The following is a 22,082-nucleotide window of genomic DNA, read 5'->3' on the forward strand; positions in this document are numbered from 1 at the left end:
TTCCCTGAGGGAAAACTTTAGCATGATCGCAGAAATCAAGGCGATGTGCTTCTTTAATCGTCAGCTTTCGTGCTAGTCGAGTTTCAGAAACATTTCAGAGAAGCATTTACATGTTAAACGTGTCCCTGAGTAATTAAATGTATTTGAATAATATTAATTGAAGTCTCAGAGCTTACTTATAAACCCATCACTTGAATAAAGCAGTAGGTTGTGATGTCACCGAGGTGCCTGACATTGAAATGGGCAGCGGGAGAAGGAGTTACAGAAACAGAACAGGAGCAAGAAAAGAAACACATAGTTCGTATTAATATATCTAGCAATTAAGTGCATCTCTAAAACGACACCTGTAATATAAAATTATTTGAAACAAAGGAAACGCTGCAATGAAAAACGGACGCCCAGTCTGCTCCTACTTCGGCTCACAGCGGCGAGAGCAGGATCAGGCCCCAAATTAGCACGATATCAAGTTGTTATTAAAAAACACCCACGTTCAGTGCTGAGCAATTCGTGACATAAACCCCAAAGTTACTGAAGATTTGCACGCTGCAGGTCGGATATCGCACCCAAAGCTCTCTGAAAGCTCTGCACAGAAAGTTTGCTGCCACAGAAAGCAGGAGCACGCTGGCAGGGAAATGTTTCCGAGGAAGTCCCTCGCCAACTGCTGAACCAGGGAATGTCATCCCCAAACTCCCTGCCTTCCACTCTGCCCCACGGCACCAGCGTTTCCACGGAGCCCCGAGAGGGTTTTGTGTTTATTTAGATCATTATCATTTCTAAAGGCAGCAGCCGCGAGGTCACAGCCCAGGACTGTAACCCCGGCTCTGCAGGACCCAGCGGGGATCTCCGGGCTCGGCAGGGCCGGGGCTGCGGCCGCTCCGGAGCTCGGACCGAGCGGTTCCAGCCCTGCCCGGGGCACCGCCGAGCGACGGGTCCCGGGCAGAGCCGCGAGTTCCAGAGGGGGAAAAACAGGGGAGAAAACTTTCCGCTTTGTTTTTCTCGAGGAGTTGCCTTCAGGAACTACCCCTGGGGAAAAGTTTGGAGCCCAGCGCGGAGCCGCTCCGCTGCCCGGCGCTCCCGGCACCGCGGGGCTCCGGGAAGCCGGGAAAGTTTTCCACGCCGGCCCCGCCGCCCCCGGCCCCGCTCCCCCGCATCCCCCCGGTGCCCCCGCACCCCTCACACGACCCCAGCGCCGCGGGGCGTGCGCTCACCTCGCGTTGGTGCAGTCGTTGTACAAAGTTTCGAAGTCCTTCCTGGTGATGAGCTTGCAGCGGTTGACGCCGGGCTGGATGGCCCCCAGCCCGCGCAGGATGCGGACCTGCTCCACCGTGCACACCACGGGCGATATATCCAGGCGCTTCAGCTTCGTGTAGACCGTGTGCAGCCCTCCCACCAGGTGCTTGAGGAAGAGATCAAAGACCTGCGGCAGGCAGATCAGCTCCTGCCCCTCCACGAGGAACGAGGCCACCTTCACCCCGTGCAGGTCGACCATCTTACACTCGTTGCCGCCGCCGCCGCCGCCGCCCGCGCCGGCCCCGCCGCCGCCGGCCGAGAGGAAAGTGTTGACGAGGCTGTTGGTGAGACGCGGGGACTCCGCGGGGCTGGAGTACAGCGGGTCCGCCCGGAACAAGCCCGCCGAGCCCCCCGCGCCGCCGCCGCTGGAAGTGGCGGCGATGACGGGCGGCGCGGACACCGCCATGGCCGGCGCGGCTCCCGCGGCTGCTTCAGCCCCGCGCTGCGCTCCGCGCGGAGCCGCCGAGCCGCCCGCACGCAGCGCCCAGACCCCTCCCCAGCGCCGCCGGGGGAGACTGACGGCGCCCTCCAGCCAATGCGCCCCGCCCGCCGCCGGCACCGCCGCCGCCAGTGGCTGCGGGCGCGGGCGGGGCGGGGCAGCGCCGGCCCGCACCTGGGGCGGGGGCGTGCGGGGAGCCCCGGCGGCGGCGCCGCGACCCGCAACTCGGGGCAAAGTTTCCGTGGGCGCTCCCCGCGCTGCGAGAGGGTCCCGCGGGGCTCCCCCGGACGAGGAGGGGTCCCGTTTCCCGGGCTTTGAGGGGGTCCCGCTGCCCGGGATGCGAGGGGGTCCCGCTGCCCGGGATGCGAGGGGGTCCCGCGGGGCTCCCCGGACAGCAAGGGGGTCCCGCTCCCCCGCGCTCTGAAGGAGGGGAAGGGAGCGGTCCCTTCCCCCCGGGGGCTGGAGCGGTCGCTGCGCTCTGGCCCGTTCCCGAGTGCTCAGACACCTGTGCCCCGCCGCAGTGGGGAGCGGGGGTGCCGGTGCGAGGCTGCCTTTGGGACGGGACACGTCGGACCCGTCCGGGCTGACGGGCACGGCAGCTCCGCGCAGAGCTCCGGGCCGGGCGGGGCAGCGGGGTAGCGGCACACAGCGCGGGGGGGTCGGTGTGCAGCGAAATGAGTCGGGTCTAAAGCCAACTGAGTCAGGTCTAGAGCTGAGCCCCTCCTGAGAGGGGCACAGGCAGGACGGAGGGAGAGAGCTGTGAGAGATGAGGAAGTTTGTGATCACTCGCACGAGGCAAAGCCCGTTCTCAGGAGGTCTGAGATGTAACTGCCTTGATATTTCCAGGCTCGATGCGGCATCAGTTGTGGTTTAGACACAATGGCCTCGGACCGCTCCTCACGCCCGACTGTGCACCAGAAGCACCGTCTGGTACCTCAGTAAAACCCTGCTGTCCCGGGAGCCGGGAGGATCCTGTGTCTCCCCCACCTGCACCAGGTCGGTTGCCACAAGAACTGCCAAGACTCGTGCGCCCCTTCTCCCCGAACAAGTGGAGTCGAAAGATGGTCAGACAAATTCTATAGAAAGGAGTCGAGTGACAGAATCACACCCCGCAGCAGCCAGGACACGCTGGCTACATTGGTTATTTGCTTATTACCCTCTCCCGGTGTACGTACATTACATCTCTTTTAAGCTTTTCCCTTTCTTCCTTTGTTCCTCTTACCTTCTGTTTGTTTCCACTGGTTTTCACTCTTTTATCTTTCCTTCTTTTCTAGTCCTTTAACTTTCTCACTCCCCTCCTTTCTTTCTAGCTTTCTCCTAAGGCATTCAGTAAACAAAGCAAACAGTAAAGTATAAACAAAACTTTTCCAAGCAAGCAATACCAACAGAGCATTTCAGCTATTTCCATGATTCCATCTTCTCCTTCCTTTTGTCAGGCTTGCTTATTTAGGCACCTTTTCTGCGAAGTTGAATATTTTTGCATTATGAGTAATGAGGGAAGATGACTGTGTGCTAAGTGAATTGCTATATTTGTGAACATAAATTATCTAAATTACACTCTGAAGGAACCCCCCCTTCTCCCCATTGATTTCATGTCTGTTCTAAGAAGCCTGGCCACTGGTTTTAGGCCCATAACCTGACTGCCTGAAACTAGGGAAGAATTTTCACATAAGTTAAATTAATGCCTTTCAATAGGAGTGCTCATATTTAAAACTAGTTCATGCATCTGTTTAGGATCCAAACCTTAGATTGGAAGCTCTGTGGGGCTGGGACTATTTACTTCGGCAAAGTGTTTGGTACAACAGAATGCTGAACTCATCTGCAATTTTTATATACCAGGAATTATAGAAATAATAAATAACTGGCTTCAAATAGAAACTTTTGGGCGTTAATTTTCTGGACATAATTGCCATTAGGAGATCTAATAAATCAGATTCGAACACTGCCTTTTTAAGGACTTTTTTTTTTTCTTTTGAGATTAATGTGACAATCAAAATCCACTGCGAGAATTCTTTTTCCTTTTTGACTTTAATATCTTCCATAAACTAAACATATTTCTAAATAAGCCTGAATTTTTGCAAGGCCAGAGGAAGCCTTGCGCATCAACACCCAGCAAGTTGGAGTGGCATGAAGCAATATAAAATCATAAAGGCTGTAGTAAAAGCAGTACCCTTGAGAGGTGACTGTCCATGGAGAGAAGAACTGCTCTGAAACTTAGAAAATGCTCAAGGTTTGAGAATTAATGCCAGGCAGCTGTCCAGTTCAACTAAGCATGTGCAAATCAACTATATCCATGAATATTATTATTTCCCTGTAATTTTGTTAAAGACAAGGCAAAGTTACTAAAGCCTAACAATCATACCGTAATATCTTGTCAGTTATAAAGTATCCAGATGGTTTATTTGAATGGAGTCCAGCAGGATGTAATTTGAATGGGTACAAACTACTAAGCCTCCCTATAGCTGAAATAAATATTTTAGAATATTACTTTAAAACTGAAGTTTCAGTATTTTTGTTCCTTTCAGGCTGGTATGCAAAATGTTTTCTTAACACTGGCAACTATGGCAATATTGGTGTATTAATCCTGTATGAAAGTCGGCTGTGTTTCTAGGGTGAAATGTCAAGCAAAGGTTCTATTTATTTGGGTTTGGTTTTGTCATCATTGCAGATGCCCCGTTGGAGGGAAATGGGAAAGAACTCTTTCCTGATGCAGGAGAAGAGAGAAGAGCCATTCCAGGCAGGGCCAGTCAACAGCGTTCTGGAATTCACTTCTTGCCAGCTGGCATAAACATGGCTCCTGGTTCCCAGGGGTCCCAGAGAGGAAATGATGGGTGACACAATTGACTAGGAGGAGACAATGATAAAAACTAATGACAGCTTTCTAAGTGAGCAGCAGTAGGATATTAATTAAAAGTAATAATTTTGCTTATAGAAGGCTGGAATGTTCAATAGTGATGTTTGTGTTTCATCTCAGTTTGCTGTAGCCAAACGTGAGGCAAGGCAATAAAAAAAAAGGAATTCAGTGTAAAGATTCCTGGTGGAATTTTTTTAATATAAAGAATTTTTTCTATAGACTTCATATAGGTACGTGCAATGTGAGTAGATTGTGTGAGAAGATGCTCCCTGTTAGTGGAGAACTTTGGTGGTCCCTAAAATAAATGTGAGTGAATAAATGTGAATACGGAGTTATGAGGGTCAGAGGTAACTGTAGGCCCAAAATGAAGGATAAAAATAATTGGAAGATGTATTTGCAATGCACCCTGGTCATAATGAAGTGAAACACCACTTTTTGCTGAATTCCAACCGGACTGGAGCCCGAGTGACAATGACATTCTCCTCGTCCTTAACAGTGAGATTTCCCAGGCCCAGTCTAAAGCTCTCAACATGCCCCAGTGATTTCTGAGCTTGTATCCTGAGCACGCAAACCACTGATGGTGCTAATTCTGAGTAAAGGCTTGAAAAGGAAGAAAAAACATTATTAATTTTTTGCTGGGTTAGTGTTTAATGCCTTGGATTACTTGGCAAAGACTAACCATGATTATATTAACTAATGTAGGCCACTGACGTGAGAAAGAGACTGAAATTAGTCTGTCATTCTTAGTGCCCACATTTTTCTAGACGCACTTGTACTTGACACTTGAATTCAATTTAGTTCTGACATTTCAGTTGAGGTTTTTTTGGAATTGTGGATTAAAACTTCCCACCTAAACATCAAAGATTTTACATAAAACTGATGAATCTAAATGTCTAAGTATCAATAGAAAAATGATCCCTTCTCTTAGGTGATTAAATGTATTGTATTAACGTGTGCATAATGCAGAATCAATAAATAATGAATTACCACTGATTGTAATTGAATGTTTTCATAATTTTATTGTCAGCCATGATAAATAATCAGTACGTTTATACTGCATTAAATTAATTAGTGTGTCATTTCTATTACATACATCAGCAGTGAAGTAATGCAGTGACATCTGTTTCTAATGTTTTAAAGATGTGGTATTCCTTATTAAGTAAAAGGAAGAGTTATTAGAGGTATTTCCTGTGATTGGCAGTTATACTGGTACAGTCAAAGGGATCAAATAAAGAACTTGCACTCCTGGCAAATGCTGCATTTCAACCCCTAATGGCAGCGAGTTACAATGATTGGAGTGAATTTTGCTTCTTCAGGCTTTCAGAAAGTCCTGCCCACCTTTCCAGAGAAAGTAAGAACAGATCTTCTCTCCCTAATACCCTCAGGGAGATTCTAACATGGAAAATAATTAAAGCTCTACAGAAGAACCAAGCATCCAATCCATTTCTATATTAATTTTTCTGCCCCAGTCCTCTGCACATACAAAGGAATTCCCCTCATTAAAAAGTCTCAGATTAAGCCTTTTATGGCTGTGACGTTCTTACACGGAAGTATCTGGACTACTGGGACCTTAACCTTTCCTTGGAAATCAGACCAATTTGATATCTCAGCACTTTGATGCAGTTCATGTACATTACTCGTAAAGGAAATGGGAAACCGAGGAGATGTTGCAAACGTGGGAGTGGCAAAGGGAAAGAGTCGAGTAGGAGGAACAGAATAAATGGAAGGAACGCACAGCAAAATAAGCAGGAATCAAACTGTGCCACAAAGAGGGCTGCTTTCTAAATGACCCTGGGTATTATAAATGGGGTGACCACCTGGGAGCAGAGTGATAGCAATAAAACACACAGAGCAACAACAGTTACAGATTCCAACAGAGGTCCAGGATTCCTGATTAATGCTGTCTTTTCCAGGACACTTACGGACATCCTTAAGTTCTCTGTACCATTACGTCATCTTTTAAAAGAACAATTGGAAAGTCTCATGTTAGAGCTTATCTGACCAGAGTAATTCATCCATAAAGCAGCCCTTAATTTTAATCTTAAATTTTTCATACTACCAATGTACATCATGACATTTAAGTCCTCAACAGTCCTCCACAGACACAGCCTTTGAGACAAGTTCTCAGTTCACAGAACTGCCCTGAGCTCACAGTTCAAGCTTTCCATGAGGCAGGAAGGATTGGACTGTTTACTACAGGAACCTGAGATAACTAAAGCACAGCCATGACTCTCAAACAAGGTCCCATCTACTTTGCCCATTCATTAAAACTTCCCTTGGCTGTTCTCACTGAGGAGGGGTGACCTGCCAGCCTTAGACACCATCGCTTTTTGTCTAACCGATGTGAAAATGCCTTTCCCTGAAAGCAAGGAGTCCATTTGTCGTATAAAAATGGGAGCGGTAATTTTAAGCTTGTTCCAATGAAATACATGAGTACAAGATGCAGTTGTTGCTAATGATTCCCTACTTTAATCTGGATTTTGATTGAGGATAGAGGGCAGCAAAATTGCAAAGGCAGGACCTTGGTGTAACAGGGCTGTTTTACATGAGATACAATCATCATTAAGGTTCAATGTTGTTTGCATCTTTCCTTCTTCAGGAAGAAAAATTAATACTATTAGATGTGTATTGAAGTTAAAACACACTTTATAGCAAACCACTGTGAACACAATTCCATGTACTCCAATATATTCAGTAAGTCATTACACCCAAATACTATCCCCAGAGGAACAAGATTATCCTCATCTCTCACTCTCTACATTTGCAGGTCAGCTAAGGAAAGCAAAAGTTTTCCTGCTCTGTCTGTTTGAGCCCTAATCTGAAGGCACCACCATCTAGTGGGACAAGAAGGTATTTAATTTTCTTCACATTTTTTTGGTATTTTTAAACATGGACATCACATTCTACTTCAAGTAACCAAAAAAAAAATCTATTTTTTTTGTATATTTATACATAAGGCTCATGTGGACTTTTCATTAATTCTCATTCTTCTGTTTTAACTGCAAAGCATTTTCCAATAAAAAACTTAAGAGTCGTTTCCCTGAAAGTAGGTTTTTGTAAACAGAATTGTATCAATGAGGAAACAATTTATAGCTATCCAGGCTCCAAAGAAGTGTAATTGATTTATTGAATAAATATTTTCAGTATTTTATTGAATCTACTTTGTGAAAATGCAATTGGCAGAATTATTCATACTGTGAAAGTAATTATCTTGAGCTCATCTTTAAAACCAATATGTATTTTAGACAGTAAAGATCCATCCTTGCAGTTTTCCATAGAGCCATTAACTGCACAGCATTTGGTTGGAAGTAGAGTCTGACCATTAAGTCCCATCAAAGCCAAACTTCCAACCTGAATGCACAGCATTCCTTTCACCTTGATCTAAGAGTGACCATTTATTGTACTTTGCTTGTGCTGATACACTGACTGCTCCCTGCTCTTATTTGGTTTTCCTTTATGCATTTACAGATGGGCAGGATAATGGCAGGGATTTTCTGGGGGGGAGGGAGAAGCATCGGGGTGAGCAGTGTGTGTTCATTTATTTTTTACCAGGGAATGTGTGCATCTGCAGCTGTTATCCTAAGATGCCTCCTTGTGTTCAGGTCTCATTGATCTTGTTACAGCATTTCACACACACAGGGATAATTGATTTACAACATTCAGGAGTCCAGGTCTTTTATAAGCATGAGAGTAAATATTAAGAAATCACTATATTTTGAAATTCTATAGGTATTTTTGGTTTTTATATCTAAACCAGTAATGCAATAATAAAAAATTAAATACTTCCTCACACAGATAATATCTTAGTATTCAGGATTTGAGCCTGATTCTGTTTCCATGGAAGTGAATGGTATTTTTGCCTTGGATGCAACTACACATTTCAATGTTTTACTATCCTCAAGTTATAGAAATCTTATCGACAGAAATGGGGATCAATGGGTATTTTGCTTTGTACATCAATTTTATGATGCTGTCTTTTGAAACGGTACCTTTCTTCTGAAAGCCATAACATAATATCAATCTGTGCTGCCAATTCTTACTGAAATCCATCTGGAGTTCTGAGTAAAATCAATGGAACTGGTCCAAACTGGTTGAGGTAGTAAATGGCAGTTTGGCCCTTTGATCCCTAAACCATGTGCCTGAGAAGGTTTGAAGTATTTAATTTAGAATGCAAATTTAAAAAATTGTAAACCCTTTTGTTTGGGATGCTGTTTGCAGTTGATCAAGTCCAGGATGTTCTCCCTCACAGGAGCAAAATGCTGCCTGAGTAAGAGGTACAGGATGTGTGGGGAGTTCAGAGGTCAGTCTGGGATGTGCAGGGACAGGTACAGGCCCTGATCTGTACAACTGCCCACTCCTGACTTCACCCAGACTTTGCAAAAGCCTCTCCCTCAGATTCCTCATCTCTTTGTGAACTCCCCAAAGAGTGACCCTGGTCCTGAGCCCTCACTGCCACTGTCTGCCAGCTCTCAGTCAGAATTTTTCACATGCTGGAGAAAACGTAGTGAACGTAACGTTTGTTTGTTTTTATACATAAAAGTAAATATTTAGTGGAGTCAGCCACAGGATACTGCACATTTCTCTCCAGCAGGGACAGCCCTCACTGGGCACTCACGCAGCTGTTTCAGCCCCGTTCCAAAGCCCCACCTGCAGAGGCTGAACCCACGGCAGAACTGAGGCTGAGTCTCAGTCACAGGAACACAGAGTGAGAGCAGAGTTAAATATTTAAGAGCAGGTTTTGGTTTTAACTTGACCAATCTCCGTGTCTCAAAATCACTCTCAGTATGTTCTGTGGACTTTTGGATAAAGTGGAAAACAGTCACATGAAAAGAAGTGTCTCTCTTCATCTCCAGGCAACATTGACTTTATCAACCCTTTTCCTCTTCCTTACTTTCCCATCAAGTTTGATGTGACACACATTGATAACCTACATAGAAATATGGAATAAACCTGGATTTATATGCTTTAACTTCATTGACTTTCTGATGGAATTACTGGTGACTTGTGGAGGCGTAAGGATGATCAAGCCATAAATTTAAAGTACAGGTTGGAACACCTGTGATCTTAATTATTTAATGCATAACCCTCCTGTAGTCTGAGTTTTTAAAAATTCTCCTTACTGATATTTACAATGCCAAAACCTCTTAGTGCCCTGTGAGACCACTACTAGATCTGTATTATGAATTTTAGAGTATTTTGCACTGGGGAAGACTGTAAAGCAAAAGTATTTATTCAAATTTTTTTCTAAAGGGATGTTTTAGCACTTGGTTCCATTATCTCTATTATTATTTTAAATATACTATGACAAGATCTTCCCTATTTTTTTAATTCCACAAAGTCTACAAATATAAAATAGAGCACAGTTTAATACAGACCTTGGAATGTAAATATTTTTTTCCTAAAATGTAAATGTCTGATATAGTTTTAAATACAAAAAAAAATTTGGACTGTGAGTTCTTTTATATTTTAGACAGTGTTTAATTTGATATAAGCAAAAGAATCAAAGAAAACTGTTGAAAATCAAAAAAAAAATGTTTTTGTTTGGAGTGACAGAACTTCAGACACCAATTTGCCTTGCTACTTTAATAATTAATGTTGATTGAGCACATTGTTGTCACTTCAGTGCATGAAGTTAGCCAGGAATCCTGGGGTTTATATTTCCCATTAAGAGAAACTCATCTGAACCCAGTATCTTGCGGTGCAATCCTTTTCTATACAAAGTGGATGTTAAAAATTCAAATTCCTGGACATAGCAAGGAAACAGAAGACTCTCAAAACTTCAAAGTCTGTCTTTTGGCCAAAGGTGTTGGGTAGCTGTGCTGCAACTCATCAGTTGTCAGTCCTTCTAACAGGCACTTCAGGGAAATCCTTACTACAGGTTCTCCCTTAGTCTGTATCTTGGACAGAGACATCTAATCTGTGAGTATTTACAGCTCAAAGCGGGTTTTTTAAGAGTTGCTCCTGTCTTTCTGTGTAGTGGCATGAACAGCTTCTATTCATCCCAAGAAAATAAGAAAGAAGACATCATCATTTTATTTAAAAAGCAAATAAGGCTTCCACTAGGTTATATATTCCCTATTCCTATTTAGGGAATTCCTTGTCACATAGGAAACCATGTGAAAACAGACTATCAGGGAACTGCCTTCTGCAAGACTGCAGGGAGCAATTGTTTCCACAAGGCACAGTAGCCCTGGGCAGACACAGGATTTTAACACTTGGCTCAGTAGCCCTTATGGAAGAGCAAAGGAACCAAATAAAATAGAACTCATGCTAAAGGTGAAGTTATGGAAGATGAAGCCCTGTTTGTGACAGATGCCAGGTATCAGGAATTGCAGCTATCACACCAGCTATGATGATCCCTCTGTTGCAAAATGCTTTTCATAGTCATTTCAAAGCCATCAGGGAAATGAGAATTATGACACTTTTTTTGCTATGCTCAGTATAAGGCCTTTGTAGTCCTGATTGCTCATCTCGGGTTTGATGTGGTGCTCAGTAAAAAAGAAACTGCTTTCACCAACAGATATTGTGGATCTGAACCCTTCATAATTGCCAATCCTGATAAACTCACACAATATAGATTTACTACTGAACACACAGGTTTTACTGTAGCAGCATTAACAGGGAATACAGAATATCAGCTGTATCACTATACACAGTACTGAAATAACAAACTATTAGTAACTTTGAGAACCTTTAGGAGCTCGATGTCTACCTACAGGTCCAGTTTATTAACAGACTTGTTGAGTGATATCCTCATCTGGATTCACTACCACTTAAATGAGTTCACCTACTAATCTGTAGGCAACTGTCCCAGTTTCACCTCCCTTGTCTGGTTAAAAAGGCCAGATTTAGGTAGCACCTCGCTATTAATAATCTCTTTCTTAGGACCATTTCAAAGTGTCATCCCACAATATCTATCCACAGGTTTTCTGTACAGTTTGATGAAGTTTCATTGAAAAAAAGAAAATGTACCTATGTAGTATTTCTAGATTTGACTTCTTTTGAAACATTTTTCCACCTTTTAAGAAAATTACAATAGCTTCCATGGAAAGTTCAGACTGAAAAAAGCAAATGAAAAACCCCAAGCAGTAAAGCACAAAACAGAAAAGAATTGCACTGACATGTGAAATGTGTTAAAAATTCTTCTTTGAATCAGTCATTTAGACATACAAAGATAATGATGATGATTATGATGACAATAATTATAATCAACTAAAATTTAAATTCATCCATTTTCTTCTATGCAAATACCAATTATATTTCTTTTCTTTAAAATGAATGTGACCATTTTAAATAGTTATTCTTGCAAATCTTCCTAATAATCTGCCTCAACATTTACAACAGCACAGCATTCTTCTGAGGTGTGGGGGGGAATTCTGTCTCTTCTGGCTTAAGGGAAGGGTCGATATGAGGGTCCACATCAACTATCTGGAATTAATATTCAGATTGCACCCTCCAAGTGTGAGGAGCTACAGCCTATTGTTTTATCTACCTAATCAAACTGAAGAGGAAGTGCTGCTCATAAGGTGCTAAGTGGGTGCAAAAAGGGGGAGTGGACACTGTGCTCCCGATTGTTCTGCCTTCTGGGATCTGAGTCCCTTCAGGCACAGAGCAGAAGTGAAGTGGAATGGCTCAAAGTCTCCTGGCTGCCCTCAGAGAGTCTGTGGTGCAGAATGGTTGAGGGAGGTGGTTGTAGGAATAGCAACAGGAACAGGAATAGCTGTTCTGCTGCTGGAGAAATTGCCTTATCAAAGAGCTGTACTGTATTGTGTGGGTCTGTGATCTGTGACAGTGACCAAGCCAACATCTTACCCTAAAAAGATCATGCTAAGACTAAACAAACAAACAAAAAAAGCCTTCTATTGAGTACTATGCACCATGATTTGTCACATTCAAACCTAAAATTCTCACTCACACTACAAGATTTGACTTCTTATTGTTTTCATTTTACACAATATCGCTCTAGTAACACACAACCTGGAGAATAGCCTGTTATCAAGGCAGTGGGGTTGACAGTCAGGTTGCAGTTATGCTACAATGCTCAGGTCCATCATCTCCTGAAAACAGATTAAAACACAAACATCTTAAAAAACTTCCAATGCTTTAATATAGGTGGCCCACACAGTGTTTGCAGTAGGAGCATTCTTTGCCTAGACATGTACAGTTTAATTGAAGTTCAGTAAGTGCGACGTGGAACTCTTCTGCACAAGGAAAGGCAGCATTTAAATGGAGTGTGCTATGTTTGGATTAATGAAAAATGGATGTTAAATCATAAGTGTCCATCCTGAACTCTCAGAAGCATCACACATACATGCAGTGTGGCATTTGTTTCCACCACCGCAGCTGCAAAGCCCAAACTAAGTCTTTGCTCTTATGCAGAGCTCTAAGTGGAGCAGTGGCAGACCCAGTGCATTGGGACTGAGGCAAATCAACCTCAAGCACAGACCTTCTCAAAGTAAGAATAATGTTTGCTTTATCAATTTATCCACCTGCTTACAGAATTTCAAATGCAGTCATTATACTTCCTCTTTTAACTTAGTGTCATCACTGATACTCTGCCTCACCTGAAAGTCAGTCCCTGGCTGTTACTCCCTCCTAACTTTTGGATGTCTCTCGGATACAGTTTCGTGTTTGGGTCCTTGGTGACATGTGTCTTCACAAGAATCTGAGCTGGCAAGAACTCATTTCATCCGAGGCCTTTATAGTCTTTTGTTTATGGTTTCTCTGGTGAAGTCTAGGTAAAAATACTGCATGTGAGACACATCAATTCACATGGCTTTATGGACTACTTTAAACCCCTTTAATTATATGAGAATATTTATGGGGAGTTTCCTAAGGGATCTTTATCAGTTTCAGAACCTAAAGTCTTGGTTTATCTTGTCTTTTAATTTTAGCCAGGTGCCATTTATGATTTTCAAGACTTGAGAATACTGCTTTTTAAAAAATTACTAAAAAATCTTGCACTTGTCATTCTCCTCAAATAGGGAACTACAACCTTCCACTCTGTGGTTGGTTGGGGTTTTTTTGCTTCCTCTGCTCCATCATCCATCTCTCAGATCAATTCCTGTTTTTTTTTTTTCAATATCTCTATGGGCACATTTTAAATATACAGTGAAATGAGATAATTACTCCTCTCTCTTGTTTAAAGCAACATACATTTCATCTCCAACTGTAATTATTGTTGGTTAAACAATCAGAAAAGACCAGGATGTAGAGGCTGAACTTTGCATGGTAAAACTTGTGCTGACTGGAATGAAGTAGGAAGCTAAATGGCTAAAGGATCTGTATCCATAAACTGGCAACAAGTCAAGAGAAATGAATAAAAGAAATGCAATATGAAGAAGAACAGGAATAGTTCCAGAGAAAAGAGATTAGTTTCTTACATAAGCCACAGTCTCCAGATGTGCTGGAAAAGGTACAGTTTTCCCAAACCTGGAAAGCACAAGTATGAAAACCTTACTATGCAATAAAACTGCCCCATGTAATATTGTAAATTAAATAGAGTAGTAAATGAATATCATGAGACACACTTGTCCATCTTTACTTAATCTTGATTAAATCTTAATCAATCTTGATTTATTGCCCAACCTTATACAGCAGTCCCATACATCCAATCCATTTCTTTTTTCTGGTGTTTACTGGCAATTGCAGAAATACCATGATTGACCAAGACTTTTAGATGCTGGAATATACAAATCATGGAATTGCAAGGACAGAAAGCATTAAACTGTTTTGTAGCATCCTGGTTTACAATGGCATAATTTCAGTAATTCCTCCCAATTTATACTGCTGTTATGGATACCACATTCTGTTATAATGCTGTCGTTTTCAGTAGGTGAGAAGAAACAGAAGAGATTGGTTATTAAGAGTATTTAGAAAAGCCAAGCTTGTAACGTGTAATTTAGCCATATAACCATTCTTTGATACATATACAAAATGCATTTATTCTCTGAGAGTTTATACTTTAAATCCTTAGAGGGTCAACTGTGGTCATTATTTTAGTGACCACTACAAGAGAAGTAATCAAGCCAAATAAACCCATGACTGACCCTATATAATGTACATAATAACATGGGGTTAGCTCACTGTAAATCAAGATGCAGTCTGATTCTACCACCAGTAGTTCTCCATGTCTCCAATTCCTAAAGTAAGTTTTCCTCCACGTCTCTGAGAGACAAGCAATGAAAACTGCAGCATATTAGTCATCCAAGGTTCATCAGCTATTTTAAGATTAAAGATTACCCTGTAGCATAAAAAACCCCCTGCATTTTGAGGCTGCTGCAAAGACAATCTCCTTCATCCTGCACATCTGTAGTTTTAGGAGACTTGGAGACCTGGAAAACTCATTGGTAATTCTCAATTTAGCTGGAGTGGAGCTTTCTTTCCATCCTCTGCCATCCAGGCTGGGCAGAGCAGCCTGATCAAAGCCATGATCCTGTTTTTTCTCTCCTCTGTGTTCATTTTGTACAAGAAAGTTTTGACTGCCATGAGAGACCTGCAGAATTGTTGCAGATTGTCATTAATTAAAGGTTGGAAAAATAGACTCCTTGCCTCGCCTGCTTACAGAAGTCAAGTGACGTGTAACTCTTTCCCCATCTCCCTAAACAATCCTATAATTTACCCACATCTTAGTAATCAAAAGGGCAACTTCAACATTAGTTCCAGTGCTCCTTAGGTAGAGAATGTGGGTTTATTATTCAGAGTTTTTAAGCTCTGTTCAGTTAACTGATGTACCAAGGCCAAGATGACTGTATCAGAGGAATATTCATCCCATCCATGGGAACTGAATATCTCCATCTCACTGAGAATTTGTACCTTAGGGTCTAATGCCATTAATAAAAGATAAGATTTGAGGGCACGATCAGGACTAACTACAGGAAGAGAGAAAAACTCAGATAGTGGTAACCAAGGAGGAGATAGAATAAAGGTGTCTGGGAGTTTGGACTAAATTTGGAAACAACTAATTTTTTGCTAAACATGCTTGAGCACAGAGTGGCTGTTCCTGTGGTTAATGAACAATCCAGTTGGTTCATGCTTGAGCAGTCGTATAACTGCAAACTCCATATGAAAACCACGCAGAACTGCAGCAACACACAAACATTTCCCTGCTGCCCGAACTAATGAGCCATTTGGTTGGGATAAATCGGGTTATTCACGAGATGTTTCAAGCAGCTAATAGGCCCGATCCTGCTGCTGATCCTTATTCAAACTGGTACTCGAGTAGAATTAAATTCTGTAGCCATTGAGGGAATAATAGAATGAATAATGAGATTTCACACGTGAAGTCACCGCAGGATAAAGAGGCTGTAACGCCAAAAAATTAAAATTCATCATAGGGAATATGAAGCATTTGCTGTTTGTTTTTGGAGGGAGACACATTTGATCAAATGATCTGAGACTAGATCTCGAAATAACTGGAAACTCCATCATTCTAATGCTGATTCTTGCTGATTTTCTTTCGAGCTTCAGTGTTTCTCCCTAGGAACATAAAAACATGAGGTTTTGCTCAGATCACTACATTTCTGAAATGCATTTTGACAGAGGTAAATGTTAACTACACAGGCTTTAAAGTAACAGAGGTACTTCTATGACTATGTGAAAATCCCAAATAAAAGTTATAAAGCAAACCACCATATTTTTAGGAGAGATGTTTTGCTGGAAATCAAAGTAGGAAGAGTTGCTCACAGAAAAAGTATTTAGAACTGCTGAAAATGGAATCTTAAAATTGATCCTTTTATGTGTCCTCCTGAATTGTTTTTGCTAAAAACGCTGTATAAATCCCCCTCAATATATAGGATTGTGAATTACTTCATAAAACATAGGGGAAAATATATTGAATACAAATGGTTAAAAGAATTACATTTAGTTTTTCTGTATGCATTTTGGAATGCATTTTGGCAATTCTAATTGATGAGACCTAGTTTAACAAAATACAGGGAAATTCAGTAATCAGGCCACAGGATGTGCAGTTTAATTATGTTGGTGTGCATTTCTATTTGTTTCTAATGTAGAGGATCTATTGGTAAAATGAATGCCCATTTTGTGGTCTGTTATGCAGAAAATGTTTAATCCAGTGTTTGATTTACTCTGTTAAATCTTCTTTATTGAATGTGTTTATTCATCCATGCAGAATTGGGTATGCTGCTTTCTGTTAATATGACATTGCAATTAAATAGCTAAAGAGAAAAACATGGCAAGACATTTTCTCAAGGTCCATGAAATTCTCATAAAAATTATTCATACTTACGTATTTCACTTCTACATTTGCAGATATTAAAACTGTAAAAGTACAGAGAAATATTTTTGTGTTGTGTGGGACTGACAAACCTGGCGGTTAAAGATCCTGAATAATCATTTTTGTCAAATAAATAGTACTAAGGAGGATTTCTGGTCCAGTGGATAATGACTGTCATCATGAAATAGGATTGCACTGATTGCATCTTATGAATGAAGCTCCCAGGAACTCACAGCACCAAACAACAGCATTTTGTGGTGGGATAAATACTTAAGCACTTGAGAAACAGTAAGACATTGACAGTGAAATAGCTGTGCTCCAGCGCAGTCCTAGAGTTATGTTAAACAATAACAAAAGGGTTTCACGATGATGTTATATTTTCATGAGTGTGCCTTCCCTCAGCAGGAAAAGGATGTGCAAGGGGAATTTGGCTTATCTGATCTAACCAATATAGTGATGCTTTGTTCCTGAACACAAGACATTTAGGTCAGGATGATCCAGCCCTGTGAGAATTCTGGAGCTAAATTTCCGTGTTGCAGGTTGAAAAGTAGAAATGACAGCTCCATTCACAGAATTGCAGAATGGAAGTTTGAATCAAAATCTCTGTGGGACAATTGAAAGCATAAATATAAGAAATATAAGATTTGATCTTACTCCTATCTGAATTAATAGCCACTCATTTTCTCTGTTATATATTTCTCGGTGTAGTAATGAAGCACTGATGTTTAAATCTATATATTTTTTGTTCTTCTGTTGTTTGGTGTTTCCTGCTAGACCATTTTCTGTGCTGACTCTGCTCTAGCAGGTCTGGCAGTTCCGTGGGGGTAAAGGTGGGCTCTGGTTTCCATTAGTCACTTTATACTATTTTCACTATTCTTTTGCTATGTGAACAAGGAGCTTGTAATAAGGTGTTAACAGGCTGCTAGCTGGTTTATTGTTATTATTGATTTAAGGTGTTAAGACTTTAATATAATCATACACAATGAATAACGTCAAGAGATTAGTTTAAAGCCATATAAGCCATTAAATGCAAAATAAAAAGCAAAACTTTCCAGAAATTTCCAGAGTATTCTGGCACAGGTGTTCTGCCTACATTGCTGTATGGGTTTTTCAAATATTTGGTTTTATACTTGCTGTTCTTTCACTCAGAGTAGTAATACAGGAGGAGTTACTCTGGACCAGTAGATCCTGGATTTCATTCAAGATTCCAGCTTCTTTTCTTTGTAAGGTGCAGGAGGAGGTAAAGTGCTATTTTGGGCTTTAGAGGGAAATTAAAAATGAGTTAATTGGTGCATTGAGAAAAATAGAGAGGGTTTTGCACACAGAGAACATAGTACAATCAAACATACAATATGGCTGTTAATTAACAAGAAAGGGCGTTAGATTAATGACTCACTTTTTAACTAATACACTAATAACTTCATGCACTTTTTAAATCTGCATTCAACGTGGTGGCTAAAGGAAAAAAAATATTGCAGTTGAGGAGTAAGGGAACTTTTTAAAATAATGAGGGAAATACTTTCTTGGATATATTAATAAAAAGCACTAAGCAATGAGATTGAAGAAACAATAGGAATTGTTTTGGAAACAGCGCATTTGCAGGGGAAATAAGAAAAGTGACATCTGTTGTCTCTGAAGAACTGGTTATCTAAGAAACTTCAGTGGAATTCACAAAATCACAGGATGGTCTGGGTGGGAAGGACCTTAAAGCCCATCCAGTCCCACCCTCTGCCATGGGCAGGGACACCTTCCACTAGACCAGGTTGCTCCAAGCCCCGTCCAACCTGGCCTTGGACACTTCCAGGGATGGGGCAGCCACAGCTTCTCTGGGCAACCTGTGCCAGGGCCTCCCCACCCTCACAGGGAACAATTCCTTCCCAATGAAGAATTTCTTCCCAATAATCGACCCGTAAATCATTAAAAAATACGGGTGTTTGCACTGAATTGTCTTGCATTTGGCCAAGCAGGGGGAATGCCGCCGTATGGTTGTATTTGCGGAGTTTACTCATGGATGATCGGAGCTCGCGTGCCTTCACCGCCGCGTCCCGCGACATCCCTGTATCCCAGGTAAAGGCTCGTTCTGCGGATGAGGAGAACAGCAGAGGGGCGAGGAATGGGAGGGACGGCGAGGCCGAGGGGCTGAGGGGTGGTAGGGGCTCTCGGGGCTGGCAGGAGCGCGCCGCGGGTCCGTGAGGGCGGTGCCGTGAGGGCGGTGCCGGGCCCCTCCCTCGGGGCCGCTCCCTCAGGGCCGGCCCCGCCCCCGCCGCGGCCCCGGAACCCCCCGGTGCCGGCCCCGCCCCTTCCGCCGGCGCCGCGTGACGGCGGCTCCAAGATGGCGGACAACCTGCCCTCGGAGTTCGAGGTGGTGGTGCTGGGCACCGGTACGGGACGGCACGGGACGGGCCCGGGGGGCAGCGCCCGCACGGCCCCTCGGCCGTGTCGCCGAGGGGGCGGCGGAGGGGGACGCGGGCGGAGCTGGAGGCTGAGGGGAGGCAGCGGTGTCTGGGCAGGGCGGGCTGGGGGCTCTGGGGCTGCGAGCGCTGCCGAGGTGCCTGCGGGGACAGCTGCGGGGACAGCCGCCCTCACAGCGTCCCCGGCAATCGCAGCCCGCCCCAGGGTTGCTGATAACACGTAAGTGCCCAGCTGTGCTTAGCAATAGAGGTGCGGCGGAGGTGCGAGTGGGGCTGTCTGTATGCGACCCCCGGCCCTGGGAGCGGGCACTCGCCCGTGCCCCGCGCACCTGAGCCGGGGGCTCCTTCAGTGCCTCAGAAAGCCTTGTCTGACTGACTCTGCCTCCCCTGCCAGCCCTTTTTCCCGGAACACCGTCCTGCTGGGCAGGTTTGCTTTTGTGAGCTGAAAACAGCTCTGAAGAGCTAAACCCCATCTCGTTGCAGTATAGGTGGTATGTGCTGATAATATGTTTTTTTAATCGTATCCTACAATACAAGAACTTTCATACTTAATTTTTTTTTCCAATCTCTATGCGTGCTTTAAAGTAACAAAAAAAATGTTAGTCTTTCTCATTAAAGCATATTTTTTAGTCTATGAACGATTGCACACACCTTTATTTTGAACTTCCTGCACATTTTATATCCTGTACAATATCAGGTCAATAATGATGGAGACCTGGAATGTCTCACTGAAACAAACCACAGTGTAACTACTAGGGAAATTTTAAAATGCTCCTTGAGAAGTAGGATTCTTGCTGCTTGTGGATTGAAATAATTTATATGTATGGAAATAGATTTCTGTGTGTAGGACCCAGTGACAGTGACCTGGTTAAGACTGGTCTTGATAAGCCACCCACCTTAAATTCAGCATTGAGCTCTAATCTAATCTTAAAATGCTCCAAATGACCACTGTTTGTAGGTCCCAAATTTACACCTGGATTTTGTTTGCCTTTGTGAAGAGCTCAGGGTGTTGGTTGGAGCACAAATGGGAAGACACTTCTAAATATTCTTGTTTTCCATGTGACATCAGCAACTCTGTTTTTGGAGTCCACTAATCTGTCAGATTGTGTCCTTGGGATTTAAGATTTCCAGTCATTTGGAATAGAATGAGTGGGTTTCTTATTGTAATTTCAGTGTTTAGCAGAAAAGAAAGCAATTCCTGTGCAGTGTTTGTGTAATTGCTTAAAGGATTTCTGATTTATTTATGGAGTTTCTGAGAGTTAAGAAAACATATTGCCCCATTGTTGACCATAACTCTACTAAAAATGCAAAATTAAGGCTGTTGAGCAAATGAGGAGATCCCTTCTGTGCTCTTAACCCTCTTGTATGGAGTGGAAGCCCTAATTATGAGCCTGAAATTTTCATATGTCTACAGATTTGTGAGTATTTTGGCTGTATGGGAAGAATAGTTAATAATGAAAAGCTAAAGTATCAAACTGTGAGGGTATAATATTAAAAATTGCATAATTTCTGTGATTTTTGAGGATAATCCTTTCTTTACTGCTATGAAATAAACAGTGTTTATGTACATGATGCAGAAACTCAAAGGTTTATACAGTTTATGTTAAGCTATTCAGCTATTTTAGCCACTGGTATTCAGAGATGACTTTTTGCCCACCTGTAGAGAGTTTTGCTGTAACCAGTCTCAAGATTTTCAGAATTTTGCATTTTAGGAATTGTTTTGCCTTTTCTCTGCATTCCTTTTTACTCAGAACATATATAAATGGTGATTAACACTGTTGACTGACTGGTGTTTTTAAAATCTCTATTAAATAACTCAGTATGGAAGATTATTTAGGGTAAAACTTTCATCTGTCTTCTCTTTGGGAAGTGACTCCTGAGGGAATATCTTACCCTAGTCTTCAACTGTGTTTTGCAATGCTGTAACCAGTGCTGAGTGTACCTGTGGATATTTAATTGTCAAATGTAATAACTAGAACCTTTGTGTTAATGGTATTTTTAATGCATGGTAGTAATTGCATTCTTTTTTGCATGTGTGGCCTTTTCCTGGTTTTGTAATTTGTACATCTGTTAATTTTAGTAATTAGATTGAGTGGTAAGGTTAGATTTGAATTTTATTTCAGGCTCATTTAGCTGTTCTAATGTAGGAAGCTTAATGCAAATGGAACCTCTTTTTTGTGAATTGATGCTTGTTGATTTTTATTGTCTAAAAGCCTGTAGGATCCAAGTTGGGATTTGGGAATTCAAGGTGGGCATTAGTCATGTTCAGTTAAGGGGGTTCATTGTTGAAGTTGTCAAATAGGAGAATTCATAGGCAAAGCATTCAGCAACACTGAATTTGGGGCAGAAGCTCCTGTAAGTGCAAAGATTTGCAATGTGACCGTGCCCTGTGCTGTGGATACAGGTGCAGGGTCATCCTTACCTTGGGATTTCTTCAGTTCATTGGCTGTATTCAGTCTTGACTTAAACTTGTCTCTGATGCTCCACAAGGCCTGCATGACTGCTGGGCAAGTTGTAGAGGATATGGCTCTTTAAAAGGTGTTGTATTCACAAGTTTGTCTGCCAGTAATTCTAATTTTTTTCTAAAAAGGAGTTATTTTTTATAAAAGCAGTCAGTAAATTTTCTAGTTCTATGCAATTTTCTTTCCATTCTGGTTTTCAGTGGTTATAAATAACACATGAAATGACTTTCAAGGTAGAAAGCAGGAATCCATTTTGAAATATTCTATAAAATAAAGAGTGATTTATGGTTTCATATGATTTTGGCTGAAAGCACTCGGGCTTTGCCAGGTCATCAAAGTCCTGTCAGGAGAATCTATTATTTATTGTTCGATATGCTGGGAGTGGTGTAAG

General features: G+C 42.3%; 2 protein-coding genes and 1 long non-coding RNA gene across 7 annotated transcripts in view; 1 reads left to right on the forward strand and 2 right to left on the reverse strand.

Moving 5' to 3' along the window:
- DACH2 (dachshund family transcription factor 2) overlaps nucleotides 1-1,720 on the reverse strand; it is a 248,669-nt gene extending 246,949 nt beyond the window's left edge. For all 4 annotated transcript variants that reach the window (XM_027737462.2, XM_039382589.1, XM_027737461.2 and 1 more), the window contains exon 1: nucleotides 1,209-1,720. In XM_027737462.2, coding sequence (XP_027593263.1) covers nucleotides 1,209-1,696 — 488 coding nt within the window. In that variant the 5' untranslated portion in view covers nucleotides 1,697-1,720. The remainder of the gene's footprint in view (nucleotides 1-1,208) is intronic.
- Nucleotides 1,721-10,470: 8,750 nt separating this feature from the next.
- On the reverse strand, nucleotides 10,471-18,567 carry LOC120323505. 2 transcript variants are annotated; one of them, XR_005564009.1, is made up of 3 exons: nucleotides 17,991-18,567; nucleotides 13,967-16,061; nucleotides 10,471-13,317 (listed from the first exon to the last, which is right to left on the reverse strand). It is a non-coding gene; the product is annotated as an uncharacterized LOC120323505 (long non-coding RNA). The 2 variants fall into 2 exon arrangements; XR_005564008.1 differs by having other exon boundaries at nucleotides 10,471-12,640; nucleotides 13,148-13,317; nucleotides 13,967-18,567.
- A 575-nt stretch (nucleotides 18,568-19,142) lies between these two features.
- CHM (CHM Rab escort protein) overlaps nucleotides 19,143-22,082 on the forward strand; it is a 50,830-nt gene continuing 47,890 nt past the window's right edge. The window contains exon 1 of the mRNA XM_027737458.2: nucleotides 19,143-19,199. Coding sequence (XP_027593259.1) covers nucleotides 19,151-19,199 — 49 coding nt within the window. The 5' untranslated portion in view covers nucleotides 19,143-19,150. The remainder of the gene's footprint in view (nucleotides 19,200-22,082) is intronic.

The sequence above is a fragment of the Pipra filicauda genome, unplaced genomic scaffold, assembly GCF_003945595.2.
Source record: "Pipra filicauda isolate LSUMZ 115617 unplaced genomic scaffold, ASM394559v2 scaffold274_size1021923_pilon, whole genome shotgun sequence".
NCBI lineage: Eukaryota > Metazoa > Chordata > Aves > Passeriformes > Pipridae > Pipra > Pipra filicauda.